This window comes from Callithrix jacchus, chromosome 5 (genome assembly GCF_049354715.1).
Source record: "Callithrix jacchus isolate 240 chromosome 5, calJac240_pri, whole genome shotgun sequence".
Classification (NCBI taxonomy): domain Eukaryota; kingdom Metazoa; phylum Chordata; class Mammalia; order Primates; family Cebidae; genus Callithrix; species Callithrix jacchus.
In genome coordinates, this window is record NC_133506.1 from 22,970,846 (window position 1) to 22,992,986 (window position 22,141).

General features: G+C 40.4%; 1 protein-coding gene and 1 long non-coding RNA gene across 10 annotated transcripts in view; one reads left to right on the forward strand and one right to left on the reverse strand.

Annotated features, from left to right (window-relative positions):
• The window catches only part of MACROD2 (mono-ADP ribosylhydrolase 2), a 2,068,485-nt gene that overhangs the window by 1,894,674 nt on the left and 151,670 nt on the right, over nucleotides 1-22,141 (forward strand). For 6 of the 9 annotated variants that reach the window (XM_078371386.1, XM_078371387.1, XM_008995775.5 and 3 more), the window contains 2 exons: nucleotides 4,102-4,143; nucleotides 11,029-11,112. In XM_078371386.1, coding sequence (XP_078227512.1) covers nucleotides 4,102-4,143; nucleotides 11,029-11,112 — 126 coding nt within the window. The remainder of the gene's footprint in view (nucleotides 1-4,101; nucleotides 4,144-11,028; nucleotides 11,113-22,141) is intronic. The other 3 variants (XM_078371388.1, XM_035302860.3, XM_078371393.1) reach the window with 1 other exon arrangement.
• The window catches only part of LOC118153976 (uncharacterized), a 209,086-nt gene that overhangs the window by 20,902 nt on the left and 166,043 nt on the right, over nucleotides 1-22,141 (reverse strand). The window contains exon 3 of the long non-coding RNA XR_008481852.2: nucleotides 18,926-19,031. This is a non-coding gene — a long non-coding RNA (uncharacterized LOC118153976). The remainder of the gene's footprint in view (nucleotides 1-18,925; nucleotides 19,032-22,141) is intronic.

Here is a 22,141-nt window from a genome sequence, read left to right on the forward strand (position 1 = left end):
TTAATCCATCTGAAGTTAATTTTTGTATGAGATGTAAGGAAGGGGTCCAGTTTCAGCTTTTGGAACATTGCTGGCCAGTTTTCACACTTTTTATTTCAGATTTCTCTCATTATAACAATTTTTGCAAGGGTGATCTTAATAATAGCAATGATCAGTATTTATTGAAAGCTCATTCTGTGTAAGCATCTGACATATAATTCTAACCCTAAGAAGTTGGTAATTTTATTATCCCTATTTTTCAGATAAAAAAGACTGACATATAGGTATTATGAGGAGGGCAAAGGATAACTTCCCCTTTGCCCCCTGGAAGTTCACTAAAAATCAACTACGGGCAGGTTAATAGTAGAAAAGGCATACAAAATTATTTTAACATTCATAAGCATGGGGGCATTGCATGAGAATGATTATCCACTCGCTAAATGGGGCACAGAATCTTATTTCTTCTTCTTAGGAGAGGGGATAGGGAAAGTACACAGTTTTTTTGAGGAGCCATAAATGATTATTAGGAAGAATGAATGGACCCAGGAGACAAAAATTAACTTGTAAATGATTCTCTTTGGAATTTGAATGAGCCCAAGAGGCAGACATTATCTTGTGAAAAACATCTGTCCAGGTGTGCTTGCATTCTCAGCTTGCTTTTCTGCAAAGATAATGAGATTTCAGGGAGAGGATGGAAGGCAATTGTGTTTCTTTTTGGGGGTACTGTTTCTAGATAGATAGGGGAACTTCGGAGAAAAATCTTCATTCCGTGCTTTGGGCGAGACAGTGATTGAGAGATTGGTGTGCGGGGAAGGTCCCCCATATTTCAGGGCAAAATATTCTGATATTCTTCTTGCCCAATATTCACCTACTTATATGTGGTTTGTCCTGGAAGTAAACCAAACCAGTCTAAGTCCAGGCTCTGGAAGACTCTTAATCACTGTATGACTAAATCAGTGCCTGAGTGAAATTAGTGAATGAATAGCACCACCAAGCCTGAACCTTCCACACATAGGAATCATTCGGGGATGAAGTCATTGGGACAGTCTATATAGTTCAAATATCAGCTTCAATGTCTTGTTCTACAAGAAGACTTTCAAGTAGCATAGCTAAGAGCATCAATCCCTTCTCTGGCACTTTTTTAACAGCACTGACTACCATATGTTGGAATGTATCCACATGTCTTAGTTTCTTTACTACTGGTGAGAGTCTACAAAACTGGTCAAGTATCTATTCTCCTTGGTGTTTCTACAGCCCAAACGTAAAACCTTGTACACAATAGGCTACCAATGAGTGTTTGCCAGGTGAGTAATGGAAATGTGTGTGACAAGCAAAGGGATCTTTGACTCTTCCTTTATTTTTTTTCCCAGAAATTGTGGACTCTTTTTCATCTCTTTCTCTGAGATTCTGGAGAGTCTGTTGTCATACAGATTTTAGATGACTGCAAAATAAAACTTTTTTTAAAGATATTAAGTACAGGAAAGAATCTATGAAGTATAGTTAGTAACAATTTGATAATCATTTGGTTAGAAAATTATATTTCTAAGAAATTGCTATTCTTCCTTGCAAACTGCATTCATAGAATGAATGAAAAAATATGTAGAAAATCACCAAAAAAAATTATATTTTTAAAAGTTAACTATAGTCATCAAGAATTGCCTTTCTAAAACCTCAAATTAAAGGCATTTTCTGCTTCAGCTAATAAATCCATAATCTTTATTTATAATTGATTCTAAGGAGGGCCATACTGAGTAAATTTGGCTGGAATGACAAGTTACAAAGCACATATTTAGGAGGAAGTTGCAAATCTTCACTGTGTTTCCATTATTTACAGAGCATCATATAGCTAATATGCATAACACACATAGAAAATAAAATAAATTTAATTCAGTGGACATTTCTTTATTGATTCTAGTATATAAAATGAATGGCATTAAGTGCCAGGGAATTTACAGAAACATAAGACCTGGTCTCCATCTTTGCAGAATTTATGATCTGGAGATGAATATTTGAAAAAGAGATAAATTAACAAGTAAACTGTGTGATTTTATTATAACAACAGCTAATATTTAGCACTTAACAAGAATTTCAGTAGTTACAAGGCATTATCTCATTTAATCCTTACAAAAGCTCTATGTAGTAGGCATTATTATTATCCCACGATACAGCTGATGAACCTGAAGCTCAGGAAGATTTAGGTAACTTCTCCAAGATTGCACGACCAGGGGAATGGATGGGTGGAGGTGCCAGGATGCAAACCCAAGCCCATGTGTATTTAAAGTCCATACCAAGAAGGCAGTAAAAATAAGGTACATCAAAGAGCACGTGATTCTTTAAAATTTGGGGAAATCAGACGCTATGGCACCCAAGCCTGCACTTGAAGGATGAAAATGAATAGAGATGGAGAAGGACATTGCTAGCAGAACCAAGGCAGATAGGGGAAGCTGAAGGGGACCTTGAGCGAACAGAGAAGAGTTCAGTGTTGCCATCCATGCAGGTGGTAGTCGGCGTGTAATAGAGGAGGTGAAACTGAGAAGAATGTTTGGAACAAGGCATCATTGGCCTTGAGTGTTACCAGGAAGAGTCTAGACTTTTCTCATTAGGCAGAGGGCAGTCACTGAACAGTTGTGAACCAGATCAGAGCTATATTTTAGGATTGATTTGGCAGCCACGTGTAAAAGGAATGAGATCCAGGAGAGGAAAAGAGAGAGGAGCCGTTAGGAAACTGCTAAAATAGCTAAGGCAAATGGCACTGGGAGTCTGAATTTGTACTGCAATAATGAGGGGAGAGCGGAGCAAATATAGAAACAGGAGATTTGGCACTGGCTGATATTTTAGTCCATTTGGGCTGCTGTAACAAAATATCATGGACTTGGTGACTTATAAACAACATAAATTTATTTCTGACAGTTCTAGAGGCTGGAAGTCCAAGATCCAGGTGCTGGTAGAGTCGGTGTCTAGTGAGGGCCCTCTTCCTCACAGGGAGCCATCTTCTCCCTGCGTCTACACATGAAGGGGTGAGAGGTCTCCCTTAGGTATCTTTTCTAAGGACACTAATCCCATCCATGAAGGCTCTGCCTTCATGACCTAATCACCTCCATATGGCCTCACCTCATAATCAATCACCTTGGAGGTTAAGATGTAAGCATATGAATTTTGTGGGGGACACAGATATTCCGACCATAGCACTGGATGTGGAGAACAAAAGAGAGAGATGACAATGTCACAAGTTCAAAAGAGCAAGCATGTCATCTATCGTGCCAAGGAATCACATGTCCTTGTCTAGTTAAAAGGGGTTATAATACTGGGAGATGAGGGGCGCTAAATAGGAATGGTGCAACTGGTGGAGCACTTCAAAGCACATGAGTGAAGGTTGGGATTTCCATGTGCAGCAAAGCAGCACTTTTCATGGTGTGGTGCAGGGATTTGATATGTGTTGGTCTATGACCAAAAATGATGGCCATACTTCTCAGATACTTGAAATGAGCATGCAGACCTTTAACAAAGGTAGACCATGTGGCATTCAAAGTCTGATTTTTAATTTTGAGCAAGTGAAATTACTGAAGTGGCCGTATAGAATTTGTATAAAAGTAAATGATTGCATAGTTTGTTACAAATCATTTTTTGAGATGGAGTCTAACTCTGTCATCCAGGCTGGAGTGCAGGGGCACGATCTCAGCTCACAGCAACCTCTACTTAATGAGTTTAAGCAGTTCTTCTGCCTCAGCCTACTAAGTAGCTGGAACAACAGGCACACTACCACACCTGGCTAATTTTTTATATTTTTAGTAGAGATGGGGTGTCACCATATTGGCCAGGCTGGTCTCAAACTCCTGACCTCGTGATCCTCCTGCCTCAGCTTCCCAAAGTGCTGGGATTACAGGCATGAACCACCTCACCAGCCTAAATATAGTAATTTTTAAAAGGAAATGTAAACCCTAGGTTTTAAATGGTGCATTAATGTGTATACTTTCTTAACTCAGCATGATAATATGACAATAGAAATGCGTATTTTAACAGTCTCTTTTCTACTGATCTGTTATTCTTTCCTTTTTTTATTAATCCAACTAGAACTTTGTGTTTCCCACTTTCATATGAGTGTTTTTTCCTATTTTTTAACAGATGATAATGAAGAGGAGGATGTTGAAATGAAAGAAGATTCAGGTATTAAATTTATAATTTTATTATTAGTGGGTAAGTAGGGGTCATTTTGTTGCTTATGTACACTTCATATTTTTTCAAAGACAAAAATAAGATTAAAATAGAGATATATGCTCTGTGTTATAAAAAAGTAGTTGTTGTGCTGACACTTAAGGTTAATGCAGTTAGTGTATTTAAGCGATAAATTTGACCTTGAGTTTCCTGACAAGTAAGGTAAAAATAGAACATGATGTTGTAGTTAATAGTTATATAACAGATCACCCCCAAAACTTAGGGTAAGCTGCAAACAAACTACTACTTATGCTCATGAGCACAGCAGAGATAATTTAATCATCCTGTTCACAAGGTTTGGGGCTCAGCAGGAAGGTTCAACAACTGGGAGCTGGGACCATCTCAAGATTCACTCTCTTGTCTGATCTCAACTGTCAGCTAAAATCTTAGCTGGGGCAATTTCCCAAAACACTTAACACTTCTTGTACCTGGCCACTTTATGTGGCCAGCTTCCAAAATGAGTTTCTCCTGGAAAAGGAAGACACTGTATTCTCAGGCTTAAACAGACATTCCACTGCATCACTCCATGTAACTGTTTTCTGTGAAGTAGTCCCAAGCCTGCCATTATTCAAGACGAAATGAAAATGGACTCAATGTCTTCATTGGGAGTGGTTCTGTAGAGCATTTAAGACCTAAAATATTGCTGTGGCCATCTTTGGAAAATATACTTTCCACATTTTATATTTTGTTCTTGTTATCAGAAATTCATGATGCATGCCAAGTCCTCAACAAAGCCCAGTTATCTATTGATTAAATGCACGGGTTATGGCCTAAGGTAGCCACTGAACATGCCTTATGATAGTGAATCCATGAATCAATAGACCTGAATTCAATTTTAGCTCTATCAATTATTGACCTTAGGCAAGTATCATTTTCTATAAGCCTCAGTTTACAATTATGGGGGCAATAATTCTTACCATATAGCTTTGGGGGATTACATCAGATAACATACCTAAAGTTTCATACAGTGCTTGGATCATAGTAAGCAAGCATTCAGTAAATTATTGTTTTTTTTTCTCATTCTAACAGATATTAGAATGATATAGAACTTAATCATATGAGTAAAAGCTTTTTCCCCATTTTAGCAATCACAGTGTTTTGACCATCAAATGTGGCCAGTTTTTAAGAGGTATCTCAGAGGTTCTAATTTTGTGTTGATGCCAGAACTCCCTACAAATCACTGACAGGCTCAGTCTGCGCAGCTCCACCAACAGGGAGCTCCTTAAATTCTCACGGCTCTGATCTCATTACAAGAGGTGTAATTGGAGTGGTCCTTTTTGTTGTTGTTAAGTTATATCTCTCTCCCTCCTCTCCCCACCCACTATCTTCAAGGGGAAATAACACCAGTTTCTTTTCATCATAAAAGTCCATTGGAACGATTATAGCTTCTATTTACTATTCTCCAGTCCAAACATGTCTAATGCTTAACATTCCCTTGGACTTCCAAATGCAATGGATTCAGAGGGCATGAGAAGCAGAATCTGAAAGTCAGGAGCAGGAATAAAGGAGGTAGAAGAGGAACTGTAGCAGTGGCTGTTGGTGCCCTACTTATGTCTCCTTGGTGTTTGCTGTTATTTTACAGCACCAACAGCTTTCCAAGGAAAGTCCTTATGACTCTCTGCTAAGTGTTTTACTCTGGCCCTGGGAGCGAACTCAAAGCACCAGAAAGTTAATTTCTCTAGAGCAGCCCTCAACCAATAATTGGTTTCTACCTATTGGTTGGTCAATATCCACATCTGACACAGGTTCTATTCCAGTGCTGTCTAGTAGAAACAATGTGAGCCTCAAATATAATTTCAGATGTTCTAGTACCTACATTGAACAAAGTGAAAGGATGAATTATACAAAACAGTATTTTGTATAATACAATAATCCAAAATATTATTTCAACATATAATCATCAATATAAAAACTCAGATAGTTTACATTCCTTCTTTCCATAGTAAGACTTTGAAATTGGTGTGTATTTTACATACACATCTCAATTCAAACTGGACACATTTCAACTACTCATTGGCAGGATGTAGCTAGTGGCTACAGTATTGGACAACATTGTTCAGAGGTCCCCAGTAAAACTGAGTCTCAGTTGCCCACAGTGGAATGTGCTCATGAACACACCCAGTAGTGGCTGTTTTCCTTTTCCTATATATCTTCCTTCCCTACTCCTCTTGTGATACTTGCTAAAATCCTCTCTCAAATTAACTGCTTAACACTCACTCAAACCCTTCTATGTTTACTTCTGAGAGAATATGACCTAAGACAAGGATTTTGCTTGCCTCTTATAAAACAGAGCTCAAGGTAAAACTTTAATTAAAATTTCAATTCCTACACCCCTGTAGAATGTCTTGTTGAAAAGAACCATATGTTTAAAAAAGACTTTAAATTATCACCATGTCTTGAATTAACTTTCATGAATTTAGTCTTAATGCCTGCCCTTTTCATTTATCCTGCTCACATGAAATGTTCTTGGAGTATCTTTTAGCCATGAGGGTTACTGCCCTTTCAAGCACCCAGTATAAGAGCTTTATCTTGCCCATGGCTTATTTGCATAAGTGCCACAAGTACACATTTCTAAGCAAAGAGAGCTGGCTTCTCCATGAGATTTAGCTAGCTATCCAAACCACTGAATGATTTTAAGGAAATCATTATTAATGCTAATACAGAGTCCACAGGTTTGGAGTCAGCATTTGAAGTTCGGTCCACAGGTGGCATTATTTGGATCATCTTATCTGATTTTAGTTCCACCAGGTTTTCTGAGAGTTTTGTCTCCAGCAGCTGGATGCAGCTGTTTAAGTCATATTCAATGGCCTAAGGATGCTAAGCCACTCAGACAGAATGGGCGTGGGAGCTACTCTCTATTTCCTGATACCTGAGTGCTGAAATCATGGGGAATTTTTGTACTGAATGGTCCCAGCTGGCCCCACCAGACACTGGTGTGCAGGCTGGCTTCATTCAGATCTCACACTCAAGCATGCCAATCTCAAAGGTGAGTCTGAACCAGCCTCCCAAGGCCAGTAACTGCAGCCTTTCCCCTGCCCTCTATCAGTTCTTCTATTCAAGTAGAAAAGCTGGAAGGACTTTTACAAATGCAACTGACACTAACGACATGTCAGTTGAGTGAATCAACTGGCCAAGACATGCTAGTGGGTGACAGCAAGAAACTTGAATACCTAAACCCACTGGGGTGCTTGTAAATTAACTCTCTGGGTAAGGAGAGCCCAGTTCGAAGAGTTTGCAGATTTCTACAGCATCAACACGCCTACCGTGGTCTTTTTCAAGCTTCCAAGCATGAGGTCAATGAATGCAAGAGCTGGGGAGAGTTGGTTCAATTAGCTGGTGTGAGCTGGCTCAAGTCAGCCACAGCACAGCTCTGCTGAGCCAGACTTTAATTGGGCGAGTACTTTACTTTGTGCCAATAACTTGACATGCATGAACTCATTTAATACACACAGCAACTCTCTATATAAGGCAGGAACTGTTGTTATGGAAGCTTAAAAGAGATTAGTTCCTTAAGTAGCAGAGCCAGAATTTGAATCTGAGTTTGCCTGACCCCAAAGTTCATGTCCTTTACTTTCTTGCTCCTGTCTCCAGACTTTCATAGTAAGTAGAGGCAGGAACATTTCAGATGGTATCAGACATGGTCATCTGTAAGGGAAGGCTCTACTCCCATGGGAGGAGGAAGCAGCAGACTGGCTTAAATGCCTAGAATTCCTTTTAAGTCCTTTAATCATCTTCCTTAATCCTGGCATGGCAAATGTTTTCCCATGTGCTTTCATGTCCATGACTATGCACTGTTGAAATCAGCCCCAATCTGAGCCAGCAGGGACAAAAAATTATCAACCACCTATGGAAATTCAACCACATCACAGCTAGAAGCACAGTTGATTCCCTCAGGGGGCAAATCCATGCTCCTGGCAAATCTCCAGGTTTCCACCCCGAGCCAGACACAGGGCCAGCTAGAACACATGATATATCATCAAGGAAAAGTATGGGGGTACATTTGAAGAGAGGTGGAAGCAACTCTCTTCTTCACTGCCCCAGGTCAAGAGGGAAAGTAGTTCCTCCCAAGCCACAAGTAGAAACCTGGGCATAGAGGCCATATGTGTCTGTGATTTTCATCAGCATGCCCCAAAACACTTTACCCATGGCATCATGAAACGATACAGTGGTACGTCATATAACACGTTTCATGTTCATAGTCAACATGAACTGACCCAAGGAGTGCTCTACAACTTTTTCAAAAAATGAACTATTACCATGTTGGGGGTGCTTAGATATTTCAAAAAGTGGCAAATGGATGCCCTTTTAAATAGTACCCACTCCCCAGGAATTCCCATTCTGGTCGAAAATGAAGACCTGGAACTGTAACTCACCAAAATGCAAAAAGGGAGTTTGGAGAAATGCCGGTTTGGAGTTGAATTTTCAGCACTGGAAGTGCTCTTGTTGATTCCAGTTGCAGACAACACATTGCGGTGACATGGAAGGGAGGTTGCAAATGTCACTTCACCCATTTTATGAATCCCTTTGAACCCAGTATTTGCACTCGGTGAGCTGCTCCAAGCATCTCATTTCTGTTTTTGCTGAACCCATTCCAAGGGTCGACATCTGTCTTGCACCTGGTGACAGACGTTTGGGGGAGTTGCTAATGTAGTCATTGGCAAAATTTTTCACCTTGGCTGTGACAATAACCTTAGATGTGACTGACTTGCCACCACAGAAAACCTAGCCTAGTGCCCAAAAGCTTTGTAGGTTATAATGCCAAAGTTTTTAATAGCACCTCTCTCAAGTGTGGGGTTTTTTTGTTCTGTTCCTTTTTTAATAAATGGGAAATGAGTCGCTATAGCTCTGTAATGTAATTTTAGAATCCTGGCATGAAGGCGACAGCTGCTAAGAGAGAATTAGGCAGGGTCCCCATTATATCTTGGCCTTAAAGAAAGGCCTGAGGAAGCGAAAATAAAATAGATTTTGAAATGAAATTCACAAGGCGCTGCTAGGCACCAGGGATACAAGAGGGATTAGCAAAGACGAGTGCCCTTTTCTCATGGAATTTACATTCTGGGGGATGAGATGATGAGGAAGGAGACATAGGATAAAGGGATACACCAGAGAGCAAGATAATTTCAGATACAAGTGATATGTTTGAGAGAGATTTCCTTTGTGACGAGCCTTTAGATTAGGCAGTCAGGGAAGGCCTTCTAGAGAGTGAGATTTGAGCTGAGATTCAAAGGGTGAGAATGAAGCAGACCTATGAATGTGTGTGTTGGAGGAGTGGGGGTGAGAACAGCAGGTGCAAAAGTCCTGAGGTAGGAACAAGCCTGGCAGTGGTTGAGGAACATAAAGGGGAAGGAAGCTGACAAAGCTAGAGCCAAATGCAAGTGGGAGGTGAGGTTAGTGTGCCAAGTGGGGCCCAAATACATGCTGTGCTAGGCCTGGAATTGGACTTGGATCTCATTCTAAGCAATGGTTTTTAAACAGCTGAGCAAAGTGATCTTGTTTATGTTTCAAAAGCTCACACTGGCTGCTGTGTAGAAGACAGAGTGTAAAGAGTAAAAGCAGGGGGATTAGAAAGCCAGAGGTTGTAATTTAGAGGGTTATGAGATGCTGCTGGTTTGGGCTACTGTGGTGATTACAAAGGCTCAGTACAGTAGATGAATATGGAATCTATTTTAGAATGGAAATGATAAGGCTTATGATTATTTGGGGTTTAAATGCCTGGGTAGGGAGTAATACCATTCCTTGAGATGTGCCCTACTGTGGAAAGAACAGGCTTCCATTCAGTATATGGTGGTCTTATTTTAAATTTGAAATGCCTGATGAGGTCCTTTACAAAAAAAATTGAGAGGGCCTGATGTGATCCGAGTGCAGGGAAATTATTAGGGCTGTGAAGTGTGGGGCATGGTTAAGTACCAGCCCTAAAAGGACAATGGGAGGTGGCTACGAGACCCAAGAAACTTAGAGGGCCACTCTAAGTGGAGAATGCCAACTCTGGGGTCTGTAAGGTTAGATGAGGGATATAACCAGCTCATGAAAACTACCACATACCTAGAAAGTAAATGCCCTGAGCTCCCCACTGGCTACATCTAATAGGAAGTCAGAGAACCAGGGAATTCATTGATGCAATCCAGAAAATCCAGCCTCCCAGAGCAGGGATGGTGAATGGTGGAGACTGGATCTAGTGGGGCAAACAGATATTCAGTCCCAAATCCCAACCAAGATGCCATGTAGGCCGTTGAAGATGTAAGTCATGAGCTTAGTAGGAAGATGAGGGCTAGATACATCAATTAATGCCTAGTGAAATGCACTATATCCAAATGGAATTAACTTGGCGATGCTTTCCTGACACTGTCCTCAGAATTTATTTGCCCCCATGGATAGACGTAGAGAGGTATTGAGAAAAATAGGAAGTACAGTAATTTAATTGGGGACATACAGAATCTGGATTACTAAAAACAGTTTGTTATATAGGAGCAGGGTAAGTTCTAGCCCTATTACTTTCTCTATTCCTCTACCTCTGCTTTCAGGACTAAGATGAAATTGCACAATGACAATCGTCAGTCTCTGAAGATTAATATCAAACTCTTGAAGAAATTAACAGGGTTCCCTTATGGAAAATTTCTAAATTTAAAAAAGCATAAGTGTAAGCCTTAAGTCTATGTAGGTTGGAGAACCACAAGTCTTTGCAAGAATTTCACTTAGCCATGAGGACAGATGAATCTGCAATTAAGATTCAGTGTGTGTGTGCGTTTACTAAGAAGAGAACATTTCTAAACTTTAACCATAATTTCAAGCCCTACTGGTAAATATTTAAATAAGAATATTAAATCTTTGTGATTCCAGAGGGGTTAGAGCCAAAAGGCCTCTCTTCACCCCACAAGAAGAGCAAAGCAAAGAAGCCAGAATGTTTGAAAGACTCTAGTGAGGGTAAGTGCTGCCCCTCCTTCCTTTAGAAAATTATGCCATGAAAAGAAACTTCTTTAAATTTAAACTTCTTGAAATTATATATATATACATATACTCATATTCAGATACATATACCCATATCACAGAGAAATTCTTTTATCCTTTTCTAATATGTTTGAAGATGAAGAATCAAATTTATTTTGTTAAGGCAAAACCAAAATTTAAAAAGTCCATTGTGTCAGTGTGATGTATTTTCCATGTCTGCAAAGCAAAAAAATTATAGGTAGTGCTTACCAGTTATGTGTTCCAAAACTGCATGAAAGTGAAGGTCAGGATTTGCATGTGATAACCAGCTCTGCAGATATTGGCTTACTGGGGAAATTCGTTTTTCTGATAAATACATTGAGTCTTTCCAGATTCAGACCTCAACAATGGATGCTGGAAATGGTTCCCATCTTTAGCATTCTCTTTCATTTTCTAGGATTCTACATATCTTTGTATTTTTGCAATGAATGGACAGGTCCCACTGGACTAAGTTTTATGAAGAAATGGCACTGTTTCTCTTTTACAAACTAGTACAACATATAGTTCTTTCAACATTTTCTTTTAAAATGTTGATCAGCTGTTTTCACATGAACCTCAAATCTAAGAGTAGTACAGACTTTTACACCTGATCTTAGCCAAAAGGCTGAGAAGTAATAGAGTAGTACAGACTTTTAAAAGGGAGCTTAGAAGATGGCTGAATAGCAACAGCTCTGGAGTGCAGTGCTCAGCAAGATCAGTGCAGAGGGTGAGTTATCTCCTCTGCATTTCCAAAAGAGGTACAAGTTGCATCTCAATGGGACTGGTGGCACAGTGGGTGTAGCCCAGGAAGGGCAAGCCAAGGCAGGGTAAGTGCTGCCACACCTGGGAAGTGCAATTTTTGGAGGACCGCCCTCCCTACCCATTGGAGGCCATAGGGGTCTTTTCCATCCACTCCAGCACTCTGGTTCAGATACTGTGCCTCTCCCGTAGTTTTTAACGCCCACAGACCAGGAGATTCCCAGGCCGAAAAGTGCCACAAGTCTTCCAGAATGGCTATTTCAGCCAGCACTGTGGATTTCCACACAAAAACTTACACAATTCTGGGCGGCTGTTTCAAGTGACACCTGGAATGCCTGGGAGACCAAAAAAGAGGGGGCCAAAAGTAGGGAGCTAGGTGATCTGGTTTGGCAAGTCAGAGCATTTCAGATTGCCCCACAAAAACTGGCAATCTGAAATGCTCTGACTTGAGTTTCACAGCAAGTGCAGCTGAACCCAGATTGTCCAACTCTGCATGGAGAAGAGCATCCGCCACTACCAAGGCAGTCCACCATTACTGAGGCAGTTCTAACCATACCTCTGTAAACAAAACTGCAAGGAAGTTTACACAGGAGTTGGGCAAGACCCAGCTCAGAAACACCTCTCCTGGCAGACTGTGACTAGACTACCTCCTTGCTGGGCAGGGCATCTCTGAAAAAAGGCAGCAGCACATCAGGAACTTGTAAGTAAAGCCCCACCTTCCCAGGACAGAGCAGCTGGGAAAAGAGGTGGTTATAGGTTCCGCTGCAGCAGACTTAAACGTGCCTGTCAGGCAGCTCTGCACAGAAAAACAGAGCTCCCAGCACAGCACCTAAGCTCTGATAAGGGACAGTCTGTCTCCTCAAGCAGCTCTCTGACCCTCATATATCCAAAGAGGCACCTCATAAAGGAGAGCTCTGGCTGACATCTGGCAGGTATCCTTCTTGGATGAAGATAACAGAAGAAACTAGCAGCAACCATTGCTGTTTTACAGCCCCTGTGGGTGATTCTCAGACAAGCAGGATCTGGAGTGGACCTCCAACAGACCTGCAGCAAAGGAGTCTGTTAGAAGGAAAACTGAAACACAAAGAAATGGTTTCAACAATAACAAAAAGGATGTCTACTCAGAGATTCCATCTGAAAGTCTCCAACTACAAAGACCACAGGTAGATAAATCCATGAAAATGGCAAGAAACCAGCACAAAAAGTATGAAAACACCAAAACCCAGAACACCTCTCCTCCCCCAGGGGATCACAACTCCTCACCAGCAAGGGAACAAAGCTGGATGGAGAATGAGTCTGATGAATTGACAGAAAGAGGCTTCAGAAGGTGGGTGCTAACAAACTTCTCTGAGCTAAAAGAACATGTTCTAACCCAATGCAAAGAAACTAAGAACCTTGAAAAAAACATTAGACAAAATGCTAACTAGAATAACCAGTTTAGAGAAGAACATAAATGACTTGATATGGCTGAAAAACAAAACACCTCGTGAAGTATATACAAGTTGCAACAGCCTTATCTACCAAGCAGAAGAAAGGATATCAGAGATTGAAGATCAACTCAATGAAATAAAACAAGAAGGCAAGATTAGAGAAAAAACAATGAAAAGAAAGGAACAAAACCTCCAAAAATATGGGATTGTGTGAAAAGACTTAATCTATGTTTGATAGAGTACCTGATTATGATGAGAATGAATACACTCTGGAAAACACTCTTCAGGATATTATCCAGAAGAACTTAGCAAAGCAGGCCAACATTCAAGTCCAGGAAATACAGACACCACCACAAAGATATTACTCAAGAAGAGCACCTCCAGGCACAGGTCAGATTCACCAGGGTTAAAATGAAGGAGAAAATGCTAAGGGCAGCCAGAGAGAAAGGTCGGGTCACCCACAAAGGGAAGCCCATCAGACTCCCAGCAGAAACCCTACAAGCCAGAAGAGAGTGGAGGCCAATATTCAACATCCTTAAAAAAAAGAACTTTCAGGGCTGGGTGCAGTGGCTCACACCTGTAATCCCAGCACAAGGCAGGTGGATCACAAGGTCAAGAGATTGAGACCATCCTGGCCAACATGGTGAAACCCCATCTCTACTAAAAATACAAAAAAAATTAGCTGGGCATGGTGGCACGTGCCTGTAATCCCAGCTACTCAGGAGGCTGAGGCAGGAGAATTGCCTGAACCCAGGAGGCGGAGGTTGCGGTGAGCCAAGATCGCACCATTGCACTCTAGCCTGGGTAACAAGAGCGAAACTCTGTCTCAAAAAAAAAAAAAAAGAAAAGAAAAGAACTTTCAACCTAGGAGTTCATATCCAAACAAACTAAGTTTCATAAGCGAAGGAGAAATAAAATCCTTTACGAACAAGCAATTGCTGAGAGATTTCATCACCACTAGGCCTGCTTTACAAGAGCTCCTGAAAGAAACACTGAACAGGGAAAGGAACATCCAGTATCAGGCACTCCTAAAACATGCCTAATGGTAAAGACCATCAATGCAATCAAGAAACTGTGTCAACTAATGAGCAAAACATCCAGCTAGCATCAAAATGGTAGGATCAAAATCACACATAACAATATTAACCTAAAATATAAATGGGCTAAATGCGCCAGTCAAAAGACACAGACTGGCAAATTGGATTTAAAAAAGACCCATCAGTGTGCTATATTCAGGAAATGCATCTCAAGTGCAAGGACACACATAGGCTCAAAATTAAGGGATGGAGGAGGATTTACCAAGAAAATGGAGAGCAAAAAAAACTGAGTTGCAATCCTAGTCTCTGATACAGTGGGCTTTAAACCAACAAACATCAAGAGAGACAAAAAAGAGCATTACATAATGGTAAAAGGATCGATGCAACAAGAAAAGCTAACACTCCTAAATGTGTACACATCCAGTACAGGAGCACCCAGATACACAAAGCAAGTTTTTAATGACCTATAAAGAGACTTTAACAAGGATATCCATTACTTGAAATCAGATCTGGACCAAGAGAACCTAATAAACATCTACAGAACTCTCCACTCAAATCCACAGAATATACATTCTTCTCAGCACCGCATCACACCTACTCTAAAACTGACCACATACTTGGAAGTAAATCACTCCTCAGCAAATGCAAAAGAATTGAAATCAAAACAGTCTCTCAGACCACAGTGCAATCAAATTAGAAGTCAGGATTAAGAAACTAACCGAGAACTGCGCAACTTCATGGAAATTGAACAACTGGCTCCTGAATGTCTACTGCATAAACAATGACATGAAGGCAAAAATAAAGATGTTCTTCAAAACCAATGAGAACAAAGACACAACATCCCAGAAACTCTGGGACACATTTAAACCAGTGTCTAGAGGGAAATATAGCACTAAATGCCCACATGAGAAGTGAGGAAAAATCTAAAATCAACACCCTATCGTTGATATGGAAAGAGCAAGGGGAGCAAGATCACAAAAACTCAAAAGCTAGCAGAAGACAAGAAATAACTAAGATCAGAGCAGAACTGAAGGAGATAGAGACATAAAAAACCCTTCAAAAAAATCAGTAAGTCCAGGAGCTGGTATTTTCAAAAGATCAACAAAACAGACCACTAGCCAGATTAATAAAAAAGAAAAGAAGGAAGAATGAAATAGATGCAATAAAAAATGATAAAGGGGCTATGACCGCCAATTCCACAGAAATACAAACTACCATCAGAGATTACTAACAACTCTATGCACATAAACAAGTAAACCTGGAAGAAATTGATAAATTCCTAGACCCTTGCACCCTCCCAAGACTAAACCAGGAAGAAGTGGAAACCCTGAATAGACCAATAATAAGGGCTGAAGTTGAGGCAGGTAATAGCCTACCAACCAAGAAAAAGTCCAGGACCAAACAGGTTCAGAGATAAATTCTACCAGTCATACAAAGAGGGACTGGTACCACTCCTTCTGAAACTATTTCAGAGAATTCAAAAAGAAGGAATTCTTCCCAAATCATTTTATGAGACCAACATCATCTTGGTACCAAAACCCTGGCAGAGACTCAACAAAAGGAGAAAACTTCAGGCCAATATCCATGATGAACATACATGTAAAAATCTTCAATAAAATACTGGCAAATCGATTGCAACAGCACATCAAAAGGCTTATCCATCCCAATCAAGTAGGCTCCATCCTGGGGATGCAAGCCTGGTTCAACATATACAAGTCTATAAATGTAATCCACCTATAAAAAAACTCAGACTAAATTCACATGATTATCTCAAAAGATGCAGAAAAGGCCTTCAACAAAATTCATCAGCCCCTTATGCTAAAAAGTCTCAATAAACTAGGTATTGATGGAATGTATCTTAAAATAATAAAAACTATTTATGACAAGCCCACAACCAATATCATACTGACTGGGCAAAGACTGGAACCATTGCCTTTGAAATCTGGCACTAGACAAAGATGCCCTCTGTCACCACTCCTATTCAATGTAGTATTGGAAGTTCTAGCCAGAGCAATCAGGCAAGAAAAAGAAATAAAGGGTATTCAATTAGGAGAGGAGGAAGTCAAATTGTCTTTATTTGCAGATGACATGATTGTATATTTAGAAGACCCCATCATCTCAGACCAAAATCTCCCTAAACGGATAAGCAACTTCATTAAAGTTTCAGGATCCAAAATCAATGTGCATAAATCACAAGCATTCCTATACACCAGTAACAGACTAACAGAGAGCCAAAGCAAGAGCAAACTCCCATTCACAATTGCTATAAAGAGAATAAAATACCTAGGAATATAACTAACAAAGGATATAAAGGACCTCTTCAAGGAGAACTACAAACTACTGCTCAAGGAAATAATAGAGGACACAAACAGATGGAAAAACATTCCATACTCATGGTTAGGAAGAATCAATATCATGAAAACGGCCATACTGCCCAAAGTTATTTACAGATTCATTGTTATAAATATTTATAAGTTTATTTATAAATTCAACACTACAATGACCTTCTTCAGAGAACTGGAAAAAACCACCTCAGACTTCATATGGAACCAAAGGAGAGCCCTCATAGCCAAGACAATCCTAAGCAAAAAGAACAAAGCTGGAGGCCTCACACTACCTGACTTCAAACTATACTACAAGGCTACAGTAATCAAAACAGGATGGTACTGGTACCAAAACACAGATATAGACCAATGGAACAGAACAGAGGTCTCAGAGGCACACATCTACAAATATCTGATCTTTGACAAACCTGACAGAAGCAATGGGGAAAGGATTCCCTGTTTAATAAATGGGGTTGGGAAAACTGGCTAGCCCTGTGCCAAAAGCAGAATCTGGACCCCTTCCTGATACCTTGCACTAAAATTAACCCCAAATGGATTAAAAATCTAAACATAAGACCTAACACCAAAAAAACCCTAGAAGAAAACCTAGGCGAAAACATTCAGGACATAGGCATAGGCAAGGACTTCATGGCTAACACACCAAAAGCACTGGCAACAAAAGCCCAAATAGACAAGTGGGATCTAATTAAACTCCAGAGCTTCTGACAGCAAAAGAAACAATCATTAGAGTGAACTGTCAACCAATAGAACAGGAAAATTTTTTTGCAATCTACCCCTCTGACAAAGGGCTAATATTCAGAAACCACAAAGAACTAAAACAGATTTACAAGAAAAAAACAATCCTATCCAAAAGTGGGTGAAGGATACGAACACTTTTCAAAAGAAGATGTCTGTGAGGCCAGCAAACATATGAAAAAAATGCTCAGCATCACTGGTCATTAGAGATATGCAAATCAAAACCACATTGAGATACTATTTCATACCAGTTAAAATGGTGACCATCAAAAAAATCTGGACACATCAGATGCCGTAGAGGATGCAGAGAAATAGGAACACTTTTACACTGTTGGTGGGAGTGTAAATTAGTCCAACCATTGTGGAAGACAGTTTGGTGCTTCCTCAAGGACCTAGAAATAGAAGTTCCATTTGACCCAGCAATCCCATTACTGGTTATATACCAAAAGGATTATAAGTCAATCTATTATAAAGACACATGCACACATATGTTCATTGTGGCACTGCTTATCATAGCAAAGACCTGGAACCAACCCAAATGCCCATTGATGATAGACTAGACAAGGAAAATGTGGCACATACACACCATGGAACACTATGCAGCCACAAAAAAATGATGAGTTTGTGTCCTTTGTAGGGACATGGATGAACCTGGAAACCATCATTCTCAGCAAACTGACACAAGAACAGAAAATCAAACACCACATGTTCTCACTCATAGGTGGGTGTTGAACAATGAGAACACATGGACACAGGGAGGGGAGCATCCCACACTGGGGTCTGTTGGGGGAGACCAGGGGAGGGACAGCAGGGTGTGGGGAGGTTGGGGAGGGATAACATAGGGAGAAATGCCAGATATAGGTGACAGGGGGATGGAGGCAACAAGCCATGTAAGTACCTATCCAACAACCGTGCATGATCTGCACATGTACCCCAGAACCTAAAGTATGAAACAAAATGAAAAGTCATCTTTGAAGACTAAATAATCACATATACACACTAATCAAGGGGTGGGGGGAAGGAGCATATTACATCTTGCCTGGAGCTCTACTTCCTCCACTGAGAAATGAATAGTATGATAATAATGACGGTGTCAGGTTGGGGTTTGAGGGAAAAAGATGCTGAGATGGAAGCAGAAGTACAGGATAAAGGGGAGAGGAACAAGCAATGAAGCAGGAGCAGCTGAAAGAAGAGAAGGAAGGAGGCTCAGCTAGCAAGTGCCCTAGTCTGCAATGCAGTCTGTGGGAGTCTTGAGGAGTGCTACACTGGGCAGCAACAGCTGGGTTCTAGTGTTTCACTTTCCCATGCTCGGTCACTAGGAGCAAGTAGTTTGGGGAGAACGTGGCTGGCCTCAGCAGGAGCACAGTGCCACAAAGGGATCTCAAAAGTGTGGCCTCTGAGTGCTTTCAGCTTACTTCTCTCCTAGCAGCAGGTCTCACTTGAAAAGAATTCTTGAGCTGCTCACCTGCAGGACTGCACAGTATCCCTGTGACTGCTGGGGCTTCAGGTGCTAAGTAATGTCACTGCGTTTTCATATTCCTGGGAGTTCAGAATCAGTCGGGAAGACAAAGCTGAAAGAAAGGTGGAGATCAAAGCATTAGCTTGATTACTAATGTGGTAAGGCCAAAGCATCTGGCTGCCTTGCCCCCAGACAGGCTTCCTAAACCTGGATTTCAGCTCTAAATATGAAAGCTTTAACCACTGACCCCTTACAGGCAAGTGCAGGTGTCCTAAGCTTCCTAAAACAAGGCTACCCTGATCAACTTGTTATAGGACAAGTAGACCAGGAACACGCGTTCTCTGTAGGCAGGTGTGTCTTAGAGAGAGGCAAGATAGAACTGTTTTCTTCTCCCAGGCTTAGTAAGTGAGGAGAGGCGCAGCAAGGCACAGAAGTGGATGTGACCCCTTCTAGCAAGGGATGAACATTTTCTAATGATAGTAAAAATTAGAAATAGCATGTATACTGTGCCTAGCACTGGCCTGGCCTTCTATTAGTGATGGGTATTATCATCGATATCATAATCATGGCCATGGTAGGGTATGCACAGCCCTAATTCAGGGAAATACACTTGAAGGTTTAAAATCATTCAGAGAAGAACACTTACACCAGGGAAAAGGCCAGCTGCAATTGTTCACCCAAGATGTTAAGTTTTGTTTCTGCCTAGTTGGGGGAGTAGCCAGGGCTTCCAAATCTCCTGTTGTAGGTTCAGTCATTTTCTAGACCATCTCTTAAGGCCACACTTGGGCAATGAGCGGGCGCAAAGCAATAATCACCTTTCCCCTAAAGAAACTCTACCTCACTGAATGATTCCCATCACATCCGTAACCTATGTCAAAACTTGTTTTTCCAGGGCTGGAGTGAGCTGTTATTTCTGAACCTCACATCATGGGTATTAAGCTATAGCAGTTCTTCCCCCTTTAATTAAAGAAGAGAATTCTTCCAAGTTACTCCTTCCAACGTGTGAAAACTTCATTTACTTCCCAAATCGGTTGCTTTGTTTAGGAACATTCTCTAATCCTAATGTGACTCAATAATACAGCTTCAACTCCTGTAATTACGTGGTCTGACAATCTGCTCTGAATCATAAAAATGAAAATGTGGTAACCGGATTTGCTAGCAGGGACATTCTGTCTGTGGTGAAATGGGAATGTTAGGCACTCTCCAGAAACTTGGGAGGTGTGCATTTGTTTCTAAGAGGGCTTCAAAGACAAAACAGTAAAAATTGCTGGGCAAGAAAGGGAGTGCCATCAGACAGGCTGATGTGCTGTTGTGCTGAACCCCTCCCAACTTTAATGGGGATGGCAGCAGGTTTGAGACACTGGAGAAGAGCCCCAGAATCACTGAAAGAGACATGGGGTTCTGCTGGGGGCTTTCATGCAGAGGAGAGAGCCTAGTGGCAGCAGCCTGGGCAGGAGAACCACAACCACTTATGAAAAACATGCAATCGCAACCTTCACTTAACCCAAGATAAAGGGTCACCATCTCAGGTCACCATCCCTCGTACAGCTTGCATCCCACAGGACAGGCCTGGGGCTCACATGTTCCCTGTAGATAAGAAATGAAACTCCAGGTTGCCGCTCCTGGATTCTAACTGAGAACTTCAAACTGGTTTGAGGGGCATCCACCACACGATTCATTCTCAGGATATGTTTAAGTGATTGCTATCAGCTGCGTTTATCATACATATGGCACTTATTAAAATTTCGATTTTGACAAAATGAACTACGTCCCTGAATTCATGCACTGATTGTACTGTTGCATATGTGCCATTTTCTGTTACGATACAAAGAGTTACAGTCATTCTTTCCTAGTGGATATGCAAATGAAATCTGCTATCTCTGGCAGAGGGGCAAATTTTAATGCTAATCATGACTGCTCTCTAGATCGGTCTTCCCAGCTTAGCGTTATCAATGTTTTTCTAGCTTGGTCATTTCATTTTGTTTTAGTAAGAGAAGCTCCTGGTATTTTTATTTCTAGGTCACTCAGCTTAATGCCCAACACTTAACCCCACCCCACTTCTCTCATTCTTTAGGGTTCCCTGGTCTCCTTCCCACCCTCACAGATCTCCTCCTTTTACCTGATAACGCACATTTTCATAAAGAGTTATAGAAAGCAAACTCACCTAGATTTTCCAGCATATATAATCATAGTAACTGTATTCAGATTTAGAAGAAACATTTTGAGAACATATGGTCAAATTTTCTCATTCTACAGAATTTTTTAAAAGTACAGACTGCAAATGCCTCTTTAACTTGCCCAAGTCCACACAGTTTGATAATGTCAAAATCCTTTTTTTCCCTCTACAAAAAACACAGCTTCTGTAATTCTTTTCTATTTCTCTTTCTTGGAAATTAGAACAAATTTTTTGAAGGAAGAAATATTGCCAACATTATAACCTTGAGTGAAGCATTATTACTTTAGTAAATGTTTTGCTAAGATATCGAACATCGAAATTAAAAATCAAACAATTTCTAAATGTATTTGCATTTTACACTGTGTACTTCTGAACACAGCGTTGTCATTTTTATTAAACTTTCATGAACCAGTGTGTACTTTGGTTTCACACTCTCAACACCATACCAATAATGAAATTACTCATAATTTCATACTAATTGATTGGCTGTCATCTGCAACCATCTATGAACCAGCAAGGCATAGAAAGAATTGTTTGGAAAAAGCCTGTTTAGTATCAGTTACATTGATTCTGACTCCCAATAATTCAGATTTTTCTCTTACAAAAAGTTGAAAAAATATTATTGTAGAAAACTTAGCACCTTTAATAAAACATGCCTTTTTTTTTTTTTTTTTTAACATTTCTTCCTTTATCTTTCAGAAGTCAATTCTCTACAGGTTATTTTAGTGAAAGTCTCTCAGGCCTTATTTTTCTGAAAACGGTATTATTTGGCATGATTCTTTTAAAGGCAGTATTGGTGGGTAAAAATTTGATGGTTATTTTCTTGCAACATTTTGAAGATTTCCTGTAGTTAACAGTTCAGTCTGTTTTTGCTTTTTTTAAGCTGATCCATTTTTTCCTGTGTGCTTTGACAATCTACTCAGTATCTTCTGTGTTCCACAGTATCACTATAATGTGCCCAGTGACAGATTTCTTTCTATTTATCCTTCTGAGAATTTGTTTCTTGGATCTGGGAATGGGCATCTTTCATTAATTCTGAAGAATCT